This window comes from Puma concolor, chromosome D1 (genome assembly GCF_028749965.1).
Source record: "Puma concolor isolate L17-30 chromosome D1, mPumCon1.1.hap2, whole genome shotgun sequence".
NCBI lineage: Eukaryota > Metazoa > Chordata > Mammalia > Carnivora > Felidae > Puma > Puma concolor.
Window position 1 is genome coordinate 17,212,675 of NC_141676.1, and position 16,819 is coordinate 17,229,493.

At 53.4% G+C, this 16,819-nt stretch overlaps 1 protein-coding gene and 1 long non-coding RNA gene across 2 annotated transcripts in view; one reads left to right on the forward strand and one right to left on the reverse strand.

Annotated features, from left to right (window-relative positions):
- Positions 1-14,232, reverse strand: part of CREB3L1 (cAMP responsive element binding protein 3 like 1) — a 35,503-nt gene extending 21,271 nt beyond the window's left edge. Inside the window, exon 1 of the mRNA XM_025928539.2 lies at positions 13,668-14,232. Coding sequence (XP_025784324.2) covers positions 13,668-13,769 — 102 coding nt within the window. The 5' untranslated portion in view covers positions 13,770-14,232. The remainder of the gene's footprint in view (positions 1-13,667) is intronic.
- LOC147576517 (uncharacterized) overlaps positions 1-16,819 on the forward strand; it is a 117,300-nt gene that overhangs the window by 842 nt on the left and 99,639 nt on the right. Inside the window, exon 2 of the long non-coding RNA XR_015240846.1 lies at positions 1,827-1,940. This is a non-coding gene — a long non-coding RNA (uncharacterized LOC147576517). The remainder of the gene's footprint in view (positions 1-1,826; positions 1,941-16,819) is intronic.

Consider the following 16,819-nt stretch of genomic DNA (forward strand, 5'->3'; position numbering starts at 1 on the left):
GCGCCCGCCCCCGACCCATACATTCCCGGACGGTTACTTGCCTCGTGGTCACTAGAAAATCGACCCCATTTCAAGCTGAAGGGCCACCAGTCTGAGTCAGTGCTGTGCCCTGAGTGTGTGTGTGTGTGGGGGGGGGGGGGGGTGGGGGGGGCGGGGACGGGGAAGGGTAGGCTCAAGAGAGAGCAGGGAGGGGAGGTGGGCCCCTGGGTATCCAGTTGTCAGACCCTCCTTGTCCTTATGCATCACCATCCAGGCATTTGGGTGTCCCTTTCCCAGAGCCGGAATCAAAGGCTGTCCTTTGAAGGGGAAAAGACCCTGGACTCAGAATCAGGATGCGCGCCCCCCCCCCCCCCCCCCCCCCCAGTTCAAGATCCAGCTGTGCTCTGAGACCTGGGCAGGGGCAGGTGGTGTCTCTCTTCCAGGCCTCAGTTTCCCCATCGGTTACAGACTGTGTTCCTATTGGGGCAGGGGTGGCAGGCAGGGACAGGGTGAAGTGAACTAGTCTTCAGAGAATGGGCTCTTTTCCTCTGCCCTGGCCTCCCTGGGGACTGGGAAGGGATGTAGCCAGTTCTCCAGTCCCTGGAGCCAGTCCCTCCCTGAGCTTTCCTGGCAGGGGGGGTTAAGGGGGGGCACATTGTTCCAACCTCCAACCTCACTCTCATCCCCCGTTCCCCACAGGCCCAGGGACGGCGGCTGCTGAGGTTTCATATTTTCCCCCTACCGAACTATTCACCACAGAGCCCAAGTCCAAATAAGCAGAAATGCTTCCCTCTGTGTGCATGTGTGTGCATACGTGTGGATGTGCTACACAGACGTGGGCTGTGGGGTTCCTTCTTACATAAGGAAACACCACTTCTCTGACACCACCCGATGTAAGATCCACACCCATGGGCACATTCCACGTACAGCCTGGGGCAGGTACTATATTGCACATACACACGCTCATGGGCTCACCTAGGCTGACACTGGCAAGCACCAACACAGGCCCCAAGTGGACGCACTCCTCAGACATGATCAGACAGACACACAGTGTCCCATGCAGACACACATATGCACGGCCACCCCAGGGATGGTCATAGACATAGTCATGCACGCTCTCACTTGAACACACACAACATCTCACACCACCACAGAACTAAATGCTGACTGCGCCAACCCACATGCCTGAGTCATATGACCCCCAGCGAGGGAGCTCTGGGAGCCCCAGGCTCGCCTGGGGCTGGGACAGTGAAGGCTGGGACTGGAGGAGGGGCAGTATGGGAATGGAGCTTTTCTGTGAGTGTGCTGGAGGGAGGAAGGGAGAGAGGAAAGGGCAGGCTGGCATCCACCACAGGCTGCTTCTGTGCAGAGCAGGGCCTGGGCGGGGGCACGGTGTGTGCATTCTCTGTAGCCCCCAGTCCTGTTGGTCTGGCTCTCCAGTTCCCTCTCCTGACACTGGTAACCCTTCCCTGCCCAGGCCACAGATGCCTCAGGAAAGTGGAGAGCTGGCCTGCAGGTTCCTGGCCAGCCCCTGGCATCTTCTCACCAGGCAGCCCATGTACCGTGGCCCAACCCTGGGGCTAGTGCCAGGTGCTGTCTGGGCAGGAGGAAGCGATGGCAGTGAATGCCGCCGCCCAGGGCTGGGATTAGCTGTGACTGGCCCCAGTGAGGGCACGGCAGCCCACGGTCTGGCTGCTGGAGATGTTGGTCCATAGGCAGTGGCCAGAGGATCCCTGTAGGACAGCTCAGGACACTGACAACTAAGTGCCAGGGCTGGCACTGGGGACCTCTGGAGAATAAGGGTGTCTAATCACATCCCTTTGTTCATCTCTTCTGCATTTCTCCAGTATTTACTTAGCACCTACTACGTGCCCAGCCCGGTGGATACAGAGATGAACAAAGCCTAATTCCTGCTCACAAAAGACTTTCTGACTAGTGATGTGACTACCCTGTTTATGAAGGTAAGCTAAGGCTGAAACTCCGATCTGTCTCCTAAGCATTCCCCACCTCCATCAAGAGGGATCTTCTAACACAACATGACTGTGTGACTCTCTTCCTCAGTGTCCATCAATGACTCCGTACTGCCCTTAGGATAGTTTCCAAGTGCCTTAGTATAGCTTGAAACGATCCAGCCATACTGCTTCTGTGTCTTGCTGTGTCCAATTCTCATGTGTATCTCCAAAGCCTAGCATTGGTCCCAGCACATGGTAGGTGCTCAGGCGTTTGCTGAGTGACTGACCGATGGACTGAATGAGTGGGTGAATGAAGGAATGTGCCAGTGAGTTAATGGACTGAGGCCCTTTTTCTGTAGCTGAGCCTCCAGGAATGACTGCCCTGAATTCCGCTTCAGTGCCAGCTTGCTCCTGCTCCAGGCAGAGTTTCCATGCTCCTGGACTCCTTCCCTCGGCTCCTCCCTAGTGGGGCCTATTGTACCCATTTTCCAGGTTATTTTTTCCCAAGGCCTTTTTGTTCTTAAGCCCCAGACAGACCAGGTACCTGGGGACCACAGTCCCCTGCTTAGTGCTGGAGGAGCTGCCCCACGGTTTGGTCAGGCCCAAGAGTGTCAACAAAGCCTAGTGGCCACCTGGCCAAGCTGTTCTCCCGGCCCCTGGCCAGCTGGAAGGCCCTCCTCAGCTGGAGCCTGCCACCCGGCTCTGGCTGGAGTTCCCTTGGCCTCTTCCCTCTCTCCAGTGCACTCAGCATTCGGCCTCTGGCTTCCTCAGCTGTCCTGGCCTGTCTGAGTTGTCCTCAGGTTTTATTTTTGGAAGAAGCTGCATTCTCTCTCCTTATTTACTCCAATCCTTCAGGGAAGGTGTGGGACCCCTGGGTTCGGCTGGAGATCAGGCTGTGGCTCCAGCCTCTGGGGTTTGGACTTCTCTGGGACTCTGAGGGAGGGGACCTCCAAAGACTCCTGAGCCATCAGATGCTTCAAAGCCAATTGCCTCTGTTCTCCTTCCCCCACCCAGTGTGTGACTAATGCCTGCCCCTGCCCTTCTTGAAGAGCCCCACGATAGCCAAAAAAAAATCATTACAATTTTCGAGCTGAAAAGAATTCTGGCATCATTAGGTCCGCCCCCTCTTATTTACAGAGACAGTGTAGTTCAATGATTAAGAGCAAGGGAGGCAGACAGATCTGGTTCTAATCTCGGTTTTGCTACCTACTGCGTAGCCTTGGGCAAGTTACTTAACCTCTCTGAGCCTCAGTCTCAGCTGTAAAATAGGGGTACTTCTATCTAACTACTAGGTTGCCGTGAGGATTACATGAGATGATATTTGTAAAGTGCTTGATACAATGCAGGACACAGAGAAGGGTCTCACTGAAGTGTAGCTGTTATTATTACAGAGAGAAAAACTGAGAGCCAGGGAAGGAGCAGACCGGCTCAGGATCACACAGCTTGAGGTAAGCAGCCATTTTCAGAGTCTCTCCTCTGTCTCTATCTCCCTTGCAAGGAGAAGGGAGGGGCTGGCATCAACTCCAAAGAGGAATCTCCTTGAGTCAGTTGCTTGGGCAAACCCCTAGGTCTTCCGTGTTGGCCTCCACCCGCCATGCCCAGGCCTTCCTCCAGGCTAGGGGTTTCCTCCAGTGCCTCAGGGGCCTCGTCCTTGCTCACTGAGAGTGAGGGGTCTGGGGGAAGAGACCCTAGCACTCAGCCCCAAGGTGGACCTCAGGCCAGTGGGACTCTGAGAGGAGGGGGGACTGCTGGGTCCTGACATCACAGAGCAGAGAAGCTGGAGCCACAGCCTTGCGGGCCAGCTGGGGCTCTTCCAGAGCGTCCAGATGTCTCAGGAATGTGCTGAGCTGGGAACTACCTCGCTCCTTCCCTCACCACCCCCAACCCTTCATCCCCTCCTATGCTCGCTCAAGCTCTGCCTCTGCCCCACCCCCCTCTACCCTTTCTCTTTCATCTCTCCCTGAGAGGGCCTCCTGTCCATAGTCCCTCTGGTACCTTGCCATAGTCTAGCTCCCTCTCAGCCCTCTAAAGGGGTCATGGAAGGCAGGAGTCCTTCCCCTTCTGCAGACCCCATGGGCTGACCATGTGGGGTGGGGGGAGATGGGAGCCTGAGCTAACTGGGAGGGGAAAGTTCTGAGCAGATAGTGCATGCCAGATCCCGAATGTGGAACTGATTTGCAGCTCTGGGAGAGGAAGGGGTGAAGGCCTTGGGGCAGCAGAGGGCAGGGCTGGGCCTCCTCTCTGGGAGGATGATGAAAAGGGCTCTGGGCATCTTGTCCCAGTTGATGGCTGGGAGGGCCAAGGAGGTGAGATGCCAGGCTAGGCTGGCCTCAGAAGGAGGGCTCAGATCCTTCGAGACCCCTGGGCGCAACAGGGACATGCCTTGCCTGAGAGTGGAGGGTCTTGAGCTATATGAGGGGTGGGGGAACCCCATTAGGGCCCTGGGGTTGGGCCAGGAGGAAGGGTTCACAGACTGGAGCTCTCAGCTCCAAAGAGAGAAGCCTGTTCCTCTGCAAGGGTGGAGTTGCCTTGGGCCTGGCCCTGAGGGCTGGGGATGATAGAGCCTGATGGGAACTGGTACTCCTAGCCCAGTGTGCAAGTCACATCGGGTCGCGGGATGGAAGTCAGAGGAGAGAAGGGACCTGGGGTCAGCTGCTGCTTCAGGCTGCCCCAGACTCAGGGAGGGCTCACAATTCTTTCTCCCTTTGGGGAGGGCCCCTTATCATCCAGACAGGCTGACAGCTCATTCCTAGTGGACCCTAGACCTCCTAGCACTGAGACAGTTCAGAGTTGCTGGGACCACCATTGTGTCCAGCTCAGAAATATCTCCCACCTGCTGAAAAAACTCCCAGCTCCTAAGAATGGTATTCAAGGTCTGTTATAAATGAGTCTCAACTTACCACTATAGACGGAGCCCCTCATCTTTCTCTTCCCTCCATCCTAGTTGGATGAGCACTCCTAGCTCCTCAAAACTGCTGTGAACTCCATTGCCATAGGGCCCTTGCTTATACCAATCCTTGTGTCTGGAATGCCTTTGCCCTTTATCTCTCCTCATTCCAACTACTGTCATCCTTAAGGCCCAATTAAAATGTCACTTCCACTAGGAAGCCTTCCTTGACTGCCTACCTGTACCAACTGTTGAACCACCATAGCACTTATAGACTGTTGGGTCACTGGTTAATATCATGTCTTGAACTCTAAGTAGGCACAGTGGGACCCATCTCTCCTTCTAAACTTTCACCTCCTTGAGGGTAGGATCCAGGATAGAGTTCATCTTTGAACCCTCTGCTGGGCGTTATAACCCACAGGGCCTGGGATATAGTGTGCCTAATAATAATAATAATAATAGCTAATATTTATGTCCTAGGCCCTGTTCTAACTCCTTCCATGTGGTATATCATTTTATTTTTCAGAAGGTAAGTTAGTACCGCCATTTAAAAGTTGAGGAAATTGAGGCACGGAGGAGTTAAGTAGCTTCTCCAGGTTCATTCATTTAGCAAAAGGCTGAATCAGGATTTGAAGCCAAGACTTGACTGCAGAGCTTGTGCTCTTAAGCACACATGAAAACACTGGTTGTTGAAGGAATGGCTGATTTTCTGCTGCCCCATCCCAACACCTAATACAGGACCAGGTACAATATACAGCCCCAAACTCCATGCACCGGGTCCTCCCCTGGGGCCCTGATGTAGCTCATCCCTGGCCATCTCTCTCCTGAAGCCCAGAAAGAGCCCTGAGAAGGGGTCTGGCATCTTTTCGCTTTACCCAAAAGAGCCTTCCGGCTCCAAAGAGGTCAGACAGATAAGAAAATAAAATCCCTACAACCAGGGCTCATCACAGGGATGGAGAAGGTGGGCCATTCCTCCAAGGGCTGTCCAATGCTGGGGGCCTTCCTTTCAGGCCATGACATTGACAATCAGAATAAAACCAGCAGTAGCAACTATAGTTTATGGAGGATTTACTACATGCCAGGCACTGTGCGAGGCTTTATCTAATTGAATCCTTGTAAGAACCGTACGTTCTATGGTCATACTTTATGGATGAGGAAAACAAGCTGGGAGAAGTTAAGGCATCTGTCACAGGGATGACAAATGGTGAGAGCCAGGATTTGCTCCCAGGTCTGAGCAGTTAAAGGTGACCATTAATGGCCATCACACCCCACCTCAGATATGGCTCAGCTCCCCAGTGTTTGTTGAGGTATCGCTATCTGACTTGTGCACTTGCTGTCTGGACAAGTTGGATCTGGGAGTAGTCACGGGGTCTCAGGACATCCCTGTTCAGAATCTTCCCAGAGTGGAGTGGTTTCACAGTCTACAGCACCCCTCTCCCTCAAACTCATGCAGCTTTGAGAGTTCCAGATATTCAGGGCCGGGTCTATTTCTTCAATGAGGTAGTGAGTACACACGTATCCATTTTATTATATTTTATAATTGTTATGCGTGCGTGATATATTCTTTCATGATAGAAGAGGCTATTATGGTAAAGTGAAAGGTAGATGTGGAATTTAGGTTAAAATTCACTACCTGAATAAAAAATAAAATCCACTTTTAAAAATACCATTCAAGCTAGATGCGTGGAAATGTCCTTTCTTCCACTGTCTGTTTATCTACCTGTCTATCCATTCATCACCCCTCCCTCTCTCCCGTCCTTCCTTCCTTCCTTCCTTCCTTCCTTCCTTCCTTCCTTCCATCCATCCATCCATCCATCCAATAAATAAGCATTTCCTCAGCACTCGGTCACTATAGCTATAACTAGCCAACAGAAAAAAAGGATCGTCTGTCATTCTCTGCTCTCAAAGAATTCTCAGTCTAGTTCAGCAGTGAGGAAGCCAAGGCCCAGAGAGGGGAAGTGATTTGCCCAAGGTCACATGGGGAGTTAGGGAAACAGGGTGAGGAGAGGTGAGGACAGTCGGGGCAGAGGGACACACACATGGGCAAAGGCTCGGGCCTGCCTGCCTTGGAAGCAGGCCCCCCTCAATCACCGCTGTAAAACTGCCTCCTGGCTCTCCATGAGGGCCCGAAGAGCCTGCCTTATTCCTTTGCTGCTTTCATTTTTGTTTTTCTTTTGGAAGGGGAAAGGGGGGACAGCTGCTGCCGTCCAGCTGTTATGTTGGACCACACAGCCCAGCCCAGATGTGTCAGCCTCTCTGGGATGGGTGAAATGGCTCCTGGGCCAAGAGCCAAGGGGCAAGGAAGCTACAGCAGGGCTCTGTCCTGGGAGAGTTGGGAGAGGAGGCACACTGAACCCGGCAGCAGGGAAGCCTACTATTGTCCCGGCTGTCAAGCTGGCCTTGGTGATGATATGCTATGTCCAGGTCATGGGGATCAGGACCTCTGACACTCCAAGGAAATCAATCCCTTTGACATATTGTCTCCAACAGTCAGAGTTCTGGGCCATTTCTTACCCCTCCCAGCTTTTCCAGAACCAGGCCCCCCCCCCTCCCCCCCGCCATCCTTACCTTCTCCCTTATCCCGGTCAAGGGTCCCTGCCACTTATTCTGACTTCTAGTCTGCTAGAGGGGGTTACATAGTGTTCCAGCCAGAGCAATGCTCATGGTCTTGACTTAACTCCACCCAAATCTTCCTCCTCCATCCTGCCCCCTGGAGCGCAGAGACTTCCAGAAGAACAGCTTGTTCTTCAGCATCTGGAGCTGGTTTCTTGAGGGAGGTTCAGGGGCAAGCCAGGTCCCAGAGAGGGATGCTCCGGGAGGGACTCTGTACCAGGACTTGCAGGAGGCACATGGTATGGGGAGGGGGAGACACAAGATGGGTGTGTCCTTCATCTCTTCTCTCCTGGCACAGCAGCCAGGCCAGGCCAGACATAAATAGACCCTCTTGGGGAGCCCCAGGAGTTACAGAGAGCAAAGGTCCAAGTTCCCAGGTGGGCTGGGGAGCAGCATCCCAGAGTGAGTACGAGGACAGGGCATGGGATGGGATGTGGGGCCTCTCCTCTCACAGGCCAGGCACCCTGCTGTCTCTGCCCCTAATGCTCTAGGCATCCATGGTGCTCTGAGGATGGCGGTGGGTGCAAATGAAGGCGGGGCCCCTCTGATATCTGAGAGCCCAAACTGTTCTCACCCTAGCAAAGTGCAAACCAGAATGAGAGGAAGAGAGAGGGAGAGACGGAGAATGAGAGGGAGAGGAGGTGGTTCTCTTCCCAATTTGACCCACTCCATGGGACCCCTGCCTTGAGGACAGAGGTGAGAGGTCCCCTCCTTTCCAATCTCAGAGACAGTGCCTTCCAGAAACTCCTTTGCCAATGGGGATGGAACCAATATGGAGGGAGTGTGCCAGGTCACCTCCTCTGAGAAGCCTTCTGTGACCTCCACCCCAGCTGGATACTCCTCAGGCTCCTGCCCTGCTCAGCTCCATTACGGCGCCCTGTGGTGCTGCCACTGTGATTCCCTCTCTCTCTCTCATTTGGCTGTCAGTGGCTGGAGGTCACCATGCACAGTGACCAGCATAGGGCTCCTTCGGTGCCCACTTGTTAAAGAACTGGATGTATGCATCGAAGAAGGACCAAGCAAAGTCCCAGCTGGTCCAGGGAAGCCTGAGGGACCTCAGAGTAGATTGGGGTACAGGCAGAATTTTTGTGGGATCCAGTATCCCCATCACCCTCAGGGCTGGTCCGGCCAGGACCCTGAGAACCCTGGGGCCCCTTCTGGAATTATCAATACATTTCTTGAACACTCAGGCCTGTCTTTTTAAAAAAAAATTCTCCCGGGGCGCCTGGGTGGCTCAGTCGGTTAAGCATCTGACTCTTAATTTTGGCTCAGGTCATGATCTCATGGTTCATGAGATCGAGCCTCGAGTCGGGTTCTGCGCTGACAGGGCAGAGCCTGCTTGGGGTTCTCTCTCTCTCTCCTCTCTCTGCTCCTCCCCTGGCTCGTGCATTCTCTCTCAATCTCTCTCAAAGTAAATAAACTTCAAAAAACAAAAAAGCATTCTCTCCTTCCCTTATAGGGACTGCCCTGGTCTGAAGTAATTTCCTCTACAAATTTCAAGTAAATCCTTGAAATGGAGCAAAGTCCACTACAATGCAAAACTTGTCTCTGTTCTGCGTGTGGAGCCCATCTCAAATAAAGGTGGGCGAAGCTCTTATCTCTGGGCGGTGGATAAAGAAGTGACTGTCTCGTGTTCCTCTGGAGCTTTCTCAGGTTGGTCTGCTGCATGTAGTAAGGTTTTACAATCTTTACTTTTGTGCTTTTTGTAATAGTATGGACCCACTGAAAATGATTGCTTTTTCATTGATCCTGAAGTCACGTAACTCCACATTTTACACAATTTAAAGTTTGGACTTGGCTCGTTGCCTTATGATGGAATTTTCTACATTAAGCCCCTATTTTGTCACGGCACCAGGTTAGGTTTATGGAAATGAACAGAACTGACAGGGTCTCTGTTCTCATGGAACTTGCAAGCTTGCTTTCTTAATGGAGGAAATGGATGTCTGCACACTGGAATGAAGGCTGTAAAGAAATCAAAGGACTGAAGTAGAAAATAGGAGGTCCCACCTGAAGTGGTCAGGAGGCTGCTCTAAAGAGGTGACATTTGTATTGAGGAAGATGAGATGGAGAGAACTGGAGGGAAAGCATTCTAGATGTCAGGAACAGCATATGCAAAGGCCCTGCAGCAGGACTAGAAGAGACTTAGTTTTAAGCTAAGTGTGGATCTAGGAGTCCCAGAGCAACCTGAACAAGAGAAAACTGGGAAAGATGGAAGCCCCAGAGCCAGTGTTCAAGGGCAAGGCCTAGGCCACAAGTTCAGATTTGCTGCAGGTCAAATCATTATAGACTATCCTAGTCTGGGGGCTGCGGGGGTCCATGCCATAGGATGGGGATGGCTTAAGGCAATGACAACTCATTGGAAATTGTGGAAATCCCTTCTGAATTTCAGAGACAGTATATGGGCTGCAGGATCCTGATAGCTGGGAGTAGGTGAGCTTAAGCACCCTTTTTCCTCCTCCTTAAAACATGTGAGGTCTGGCCTGGGTCCCTTTTCCTTTATTTAGCCATGGTTGACTGAGGCCTCCTCTGTGCCAAGCACTGTACTGGGCACTGGGGATATTGCAGTGAACAAAACAGATAAACCCCTGCCCTCAAGGAGCTTGTATCTCAGTGGGGGACACAAACACAAAACAAAAGACCCTTACCCCAAACAAACTCAGTGTCTTGGGAGAGGACTAGGTGGGGAGATCTCCCTTCCTGGGTTGGAGCCCTAAGATTTTGGCTCCTCCATTAGTCCTTTTTCTAGGGGATTCTACTCTGAGACCAGAGTGCCTTGGCCCTTAGGTCCTCTTTCCTGTTGGTGAGAATTTAAAGAGAAATACACACACACACACACACACACACACACACACACACACACACACACACACCCCTCCCCTTTTAGGGGCTGTTAAAGGCCCACACACAGACATAGGAACACCCAAATGCACATACTTCTCTAATCTCCCTAATCCCCCAAGGCTGGGGTGGTGGTTGTAGTGGTTCTCTGTTTCTCTATTTAGCTCAGGAGAAGCCAGGCTACGGGCCTGGCTTAGCCCCCGCACCCCCCTTCCCCTGGGCTGGTGCCTGGGTCCCAGTCATTCCCACACCTGGCCTGGGAGGTAAATGAATGTACTGAGCAAACATCCTTGCAGCTTCCTGCTGCTCCCCTCTGAGACAACAGCACTCCTCCTTCTCTTCCTCCTCCCCACACCCTCCCAGTTGGGGCATCTCTGGGATCCAGAGCCATTTCCCTCTAGAGAAACCAGAGTCATCCCTTTTCCTTAGCCAGAAGAAGAAGGCAAGATGCACACAGCCCTAGTGTCTCTATCTGGAGACACAACTTGTTCTCTCTCTGGCCCTTTATCTCAGCTTTCTGAGCACCAGACCCTCCCTCATACCTGCCCAGGGGGTGAAGGATATAGGATACAGGGGATGAGGGCTCTCCAGTGGCCACATCAGGAACCGTGAGAGAGGTAGAGGGAGGAGAAGCCCCCCTCCCCCACATCTGGTAGGAAGGGCAGCCCCTTTGGAGGGGTGTCTCTGAGAATCACATGGATAAGCTGGGAACAGCATAAAGGGAAAAATAAAGTACCCCTGACCACCTTCAAGCACACTGGACTTGAACTGCATATTCATTCTGTCTCTGTCCAAGCAAATGTGTATTTCTGACAGAGTTGTGTTCAGGGTGAGCATAATTTTTTATTCTTTTTGCACGGAGCAACAGAGCACACACATTTCCCACATGACTCTACGGCTTTTATCTGATTTTTAAGAAGGATAATGAATACCCTATTCTCCATCTTCCAGACTGAGAAGCACACAGACTCCATCCCTTCCCATCCGTACCTTGGAAACATTTTCCTATCCTCATGCAGAAGGAAGAAGGCGTTGGGGGGTAGGGTTGGTACATGGTCCCAACTGTAAGGGATCTTAGACATCTAAGTGGAGGTACCAGAGAAGGAAAATGACTTGCTCAAGGTCACACAGCAACTCCTGGATGAGTGGGTCTTACCACAACCCCATCTAGTTTCTGGAATAAGTTAACTATAGAAACTTACCTGCCAGGCACATTCCTACATTAATTGTTAATTAATTTTCTCACTAAATCTCTATAATAACACTATGGGGAAGGATCTGTATCTCCATTTGTAAGATGAGGGAGGCCCAGAGGAAGAAAAGTCACTTGCCTGAACCGCCCACCTGGCTGGTGGCAGGACAGCTATAGAACCAAATCTCCTGATTCCCAGCCCAGGAGTTCTTGGTCTCTCCTCTTAGAAATCCTTTCCTTTCTCCCTGCCTGGCCTGGCCTGGCCTTGCCTAGGTTCAAGGTCAGGAGTTTCCCCAGCAGGGCTTTCCCTCCCCAGTTCCAGGGCTGGATACCACTGTCTGATCCTGCCTCCTTTCCTGCGCTGGACCAAGGCCCAGATGAGCAGCTGGGGACACAAGGCTGAATGGAGCAGCAGGAAGAGGCTGTAGGCGGCAGAGTTCATTCAGAAGAAAGCCCTACTCAGAGCTGCTGAGGGCACCTCATGGTGGTAGTGGTGGTGGGGGCTCTACCACTCCCCTCTGGCTGCAAGGGTACAAACTCCAACAAACCCCTCTCCCTCTGACCAGTATCTGTTACCAACTTCAGGAAGGGGGTATGGAACCCTAAGTCCCTGCCATTTTACTCCTAGGATCTGTGCCAGACCGTCCTTAGCAAGACTTGATCCAACCTCTCCCCATTTTATAGATGAAGAAGCAGAGGTGCAGGAAGGAAAGCTGGTGGCATGGCCCAGGCTCACAGGGGGAGGCAGAAGCAGAGGCAGGACTAGAACCCAGGTCTTCCCACTACAAGTCCTCTCCCCTCCTCCACTTGGCCTGTGTGCAGAAGTGTGCTCCCTTTGACTGGGACCGGGGCCGTCCTCAGAGAACAGGGTGACCCAGATCTCCTTAATGGAGGGCTGGGAGACCTCACACCCCACGCCTCCCTGACTCAGGTTCCTGTCCCTTGGCTTGTTTCCCTACCGTCAGTCTAGCAAATTGGGACAATTTAGACGGAAGTCCAAGATGTACAACCCTTGACGTCTCTATGCATTTGGCTCTTGTCTGGCCAAGTTCATCTTAGTCCCAGGAGGTAGAGGCCAGCCAGCACCCCTTAGATGGCGTGTGTGTGTGTGTGTGTGTGTGTGTGTGTGTGTGTGTATGTGTATGTGTGTGTAGAGGGCGAGAGAGAGAGAGCAAGGCGGGGTAGGGGGGAGAGTAGGATTGACATTTCACTGCATGGAGCGGGGGGACCCACCAGATTCAACCCAGCAGGCCCTTCTGAACCCAATATTTTCTTGGGTTGCGGAGCCCATGCCCCTCCCCTCAGCAGGGCTTTAGGGCCGAGCCTGAGAGAAGGAGGAAGGGAGGGAAGAAGAGAGAGAAGCCACGTTTCCTTAGGGAGGGAGGGGAAGAGAGAGAGAAGGACAAGCTCAGAGACAGAGACAGTCATGAAGACACAGGGAGAGAGAGAAAGTCAAGGAGACAAGAGGGACAGGGAAACAGACCTAGAGACACAGAGATGGGGGGAAAGATCTCCCTCTTCCTGAACTATCACCCTGTGCTGCTCTGATCATCTGAGCGTTAGTTCCCTCTCTGGGGAATCTCAGGCTGACTCTCTGGGGCTGCCGCAGCAGCACCCCTAAGTTTCCAGTTCTGGCTCACAACCCTGGTACGGCTCTGGCCCCCCCAAGGCGCGTCGGGTCCTAGGCCTTCCGAACACTTCCCCGTGCGCCCCCCAGCGGAGAACCAACCGCGGAGCCACCGAGGTCCTAAAGGGGGCGCAGGAAGGGGCGCCGCCACTTTGCACCCAATCTGGTCCCGGAACCCGGGGGTGGGTAGAGGACTGCTAGAAGACGTGGGCGGGGGGGGGGGGGGGGGCAGGACTGGTGTCTTTCGGGCTCATATCCGAGGATCTGCTGGCCCCGACGCCTCGACGTCCCCTTCCCCCAAAAGGCGGAGGTCAACGTACCCGCGGACAGAGCCCCCAGGAGGGGTGTGCACTGGCGCAAGCTCAGAGGCTCCGGTCCAGGTTCAGGGACTAGGGAGGTGTCGAGGTATCTAGTCTCCAAATCTCAGAGCTCTATACACGTGTCCTTCTGGGACCCTGCACCGAACCCCCTCCCCCGCTTCTGCCCAGTGATGTGTAGTCCCGTCCTTCCGGGGGGCCCAGGCGCGCTGCGAGGAGGGGTGCGGAGTGGTGGAAGGGGGACGCAGACCCTTCATCTTACCGCATTGTTGAGGAAATCCGACTCGTTCAGATCCCCCAGGTCCAGGAAGCTGGATCCGGGGAACAGCCTATCGGCCGGGAAGGGCTCCAAGACGGCGTCCATCGCGGCCGGCTCCGGAGACCCTCTTCGCCTGCTCTTCCCTTACTCCAGGGCGGCGGCGCACCCGGCCCAGAGCTCCTGCCTGAGCAGTGGCTAGCGGGCGGGGGCAGGTCCGGGGCGAAGCCCCGGGGAGGGGCGGGCGCAGGCGGCGCAGCCCCGGGTAGGGGGCGCGGGGGGCGCTGGGGGCGCGGGGGCCTTAGGGCAGAGGCGCGGAGCTGGCTGGGCTCTGGGGCCCCGGGCGCACCGCGAGCATTTAGCCGACTCCTCCTCCTCCAGCTCCTCCTGGGGCACAGCTGGCTTCCATGGGGAGCCTGCGAGTGGGGCTGAGGGCCTGAGAAGCCCCCCGGACAGGGTGGGAGCCGGGGGTGGGGGAGCTGAGCGCTCCCCCGAGACTGGGTGGCTGCCCGGCGCTCCGCTCTCTCTCTGCGCCTCCCTCTGCACGGCTTCTGTCACTTTCCTCTCAGTGAAACCGGGAACCCCTGGCTGGTTAGCCCAGCTGGCCGAAGGGCCACGCCCCCACATCAATATTCACGATAAATTTCATATTAATGAGAAGAGGGAGAGGCCTGGGGAATGGTCCCTCCTCTTTTAAAGAGACATCTTCAAGTTAATGTTTTGCCAATGTGTCTGATCTCTAGGGTCTGGAAGCAAAATTAGCCTGGAGCCAATAACTGCTCCTGAAACCTCAGCATCTCGTTAAGGCTTTGCCAGCCACTCTCAAGTTCATGAGGGAGCTGAGTGACTGCCATTCTTCCAGCCCTTATGCTAGAAATTCAGTCAGGGAGTTCCATCTATGGGCCCCTCAGCAGGTCTCTGGATGGGGAGATTTTCACATATCTCCTCCTCCAGGAAGACTTCCCTGGCCTGCAGGCTGGAGCAGGTGGTATCCTATATACTCAAGGGACACAGTGTGCTTACCTCCTGTGTGGCTAGTCTAAGGTGTTACTGTCATTGCTCACAAGTCTATGACCCCATTGGACTCTGAGATCCCTCAGGGCAAGGACTGTACCCGGCTTTTCTGTGTGTGAAAGGACCCAGTGAACAGCAGAATGAGGCGAGGACCCTTTTTCTGTTCAATCATCTCTTTAATGGCTCAGGACAGAAAGAAGTTGAAGAACAGTGGCATGGATCCTGCCAAGTGTGGCTGGCTGCACAACCCCATGATCACCAAACATCCCCAGGTCCCCTGGATCCATTACCTAAGTGGCTTGCTCAGGAGTACAGCTTAATCTCTTGAAAGGGCTGATAAACAATCACCAGGCACCTGAACAAATGGAGGTGGTTCAGAAAGCCGCTCCCTGAGAGGGCTGAGCACACTGGTTCTTGCCCACAAGTCATTAATAGGATTAAGTGTGTTCTCTCTGTCTGGGGCTTTTAATTAGCTCAGGAACCAAAAGGCCCTAAAGAGGCAGAGATGTCACTGCAGTTAAGCCAGAATGTCACCGAAATTGTTCTCTCAGTGCCAAGGTGGGTGCACACACAGAGGCTGAGATAGAAGCTGTTTGCTTGCCTGGGGCGGGTAGGCAGGCACATGGCGTTCCCTCCATCTCATGACCCAGTTGACATAGTTCTGGAGAATAAGGTTCTGACCCTCCGGGCTGTCACATGACTATTAGCTCCCAGGCCTCCTGGAGAGCTTGCTCCTGAAAAACTGAGAGTATAGCCCATGCTTTAGGGACTGGTTCACCCAGCAATGCAACTCAGAGCAGACCCAGTGGGCCAAAAAGCAATCGGTTGACTCTCAAAACAGTGACAGGTAGAATTAGGGTGCTGAGACCATGGGTGTGCTTCCCAAATGCATCGCATCTGGCCAACTGGGGAACATTCCAACACGGAGAATGTGGCTGATCCCTTTTCGAGAGGGGGCGGGACGCAGTCTCTGGCTGGGTCATCATGCCAGTCTGTGGTGGGTGAGCAGGTGCCTGGGGTCCTGGTTCCCAACCTGGAGTTCCTGCAGCCCCCAGGAGGAACAAAAGTGTCCCTCTGCCTGAGGTTGGCTGGAAATTGTGCCTGTGTTCCTCCCAGCCAGCTCTGTAATTAGAGACAGAGGCACCATTTAAGTGATTGGGGAAGATTATATAGTTTTAGATAAATAGGATTAGAGTGTCCTCTCTTTCCTGATTCTTACCCAGGTGAACACCCCAGGAAACCATTGAAAATAATCCTGGGGAGACATTCTGGTTCCGGCACTGTGGGGTCTGAGAGGCAGAATCTCCCAGGAGAAATCCTGGGGAGGGGGGAAGGGGAGAGAGAGAGAGAGGGAATGGGCAGTGCAGAGCCTGTCTTGTAGTAGGAACATGATCAATTTTTTTTTTTTTCTGGAATGGAGGGAATGGCAGGGGATTTGGCCACACATTCTGCAGATATTATTGAGCACATATGAACCTTCCCTAGACCAGGCACTGGAGATACAGCAGTGATTAAGAACTTTTCTGGAGTGAAGGAGGAAAGAATGGGTAGAAGAAATTTAAGAAGCTGATTTCAGATAATGGGAGGACCACGAAAGAAATAAAGTAGTACGATACAATTAAGGGGGGAAGGAAGTCCTCTCCGAAGAGGCGATGTGTGAGCTGAGAACAGAAGCCTGAACTGAGAGGTAAAATGGGGCAAGATGGAAGGAAAAGCATTCCAGACAGAGAGAAGAGCAAGTAGAAGAGAAAGACTGGGAGGAACAGGCATTGACATGGGAGTGAGAAGGTGAATGTGAAACCCCATGCCCTACACAAGCCCGCTATGTGCTACCACACTGAGGCTCGAGATTCTGTGCTATTCCAGCACCGAAAAGAATTGTGCCAGTTCAGATTAGAAGGCCCACCTGAAGCTTTCTGTAAGCAGTGCATCCCTTCTCTATTCTCTCTTACTGATTTTCTGGGAGAGGAAATTAGACAGTCTACTGGGTCTAAAGTTGGGTTCTAAGCCAACAGGGAGGGTCTGCTCCCTCCCTGCCAATCCCTGGACCTGGTGCCACAACCCAGCCCCTCTCAGGCCCCTTCTGTGCATCTGAAGGGTCAGGGGAAGGAGGCTGAGATTGGTTCTGTAAACACCCCAATCCA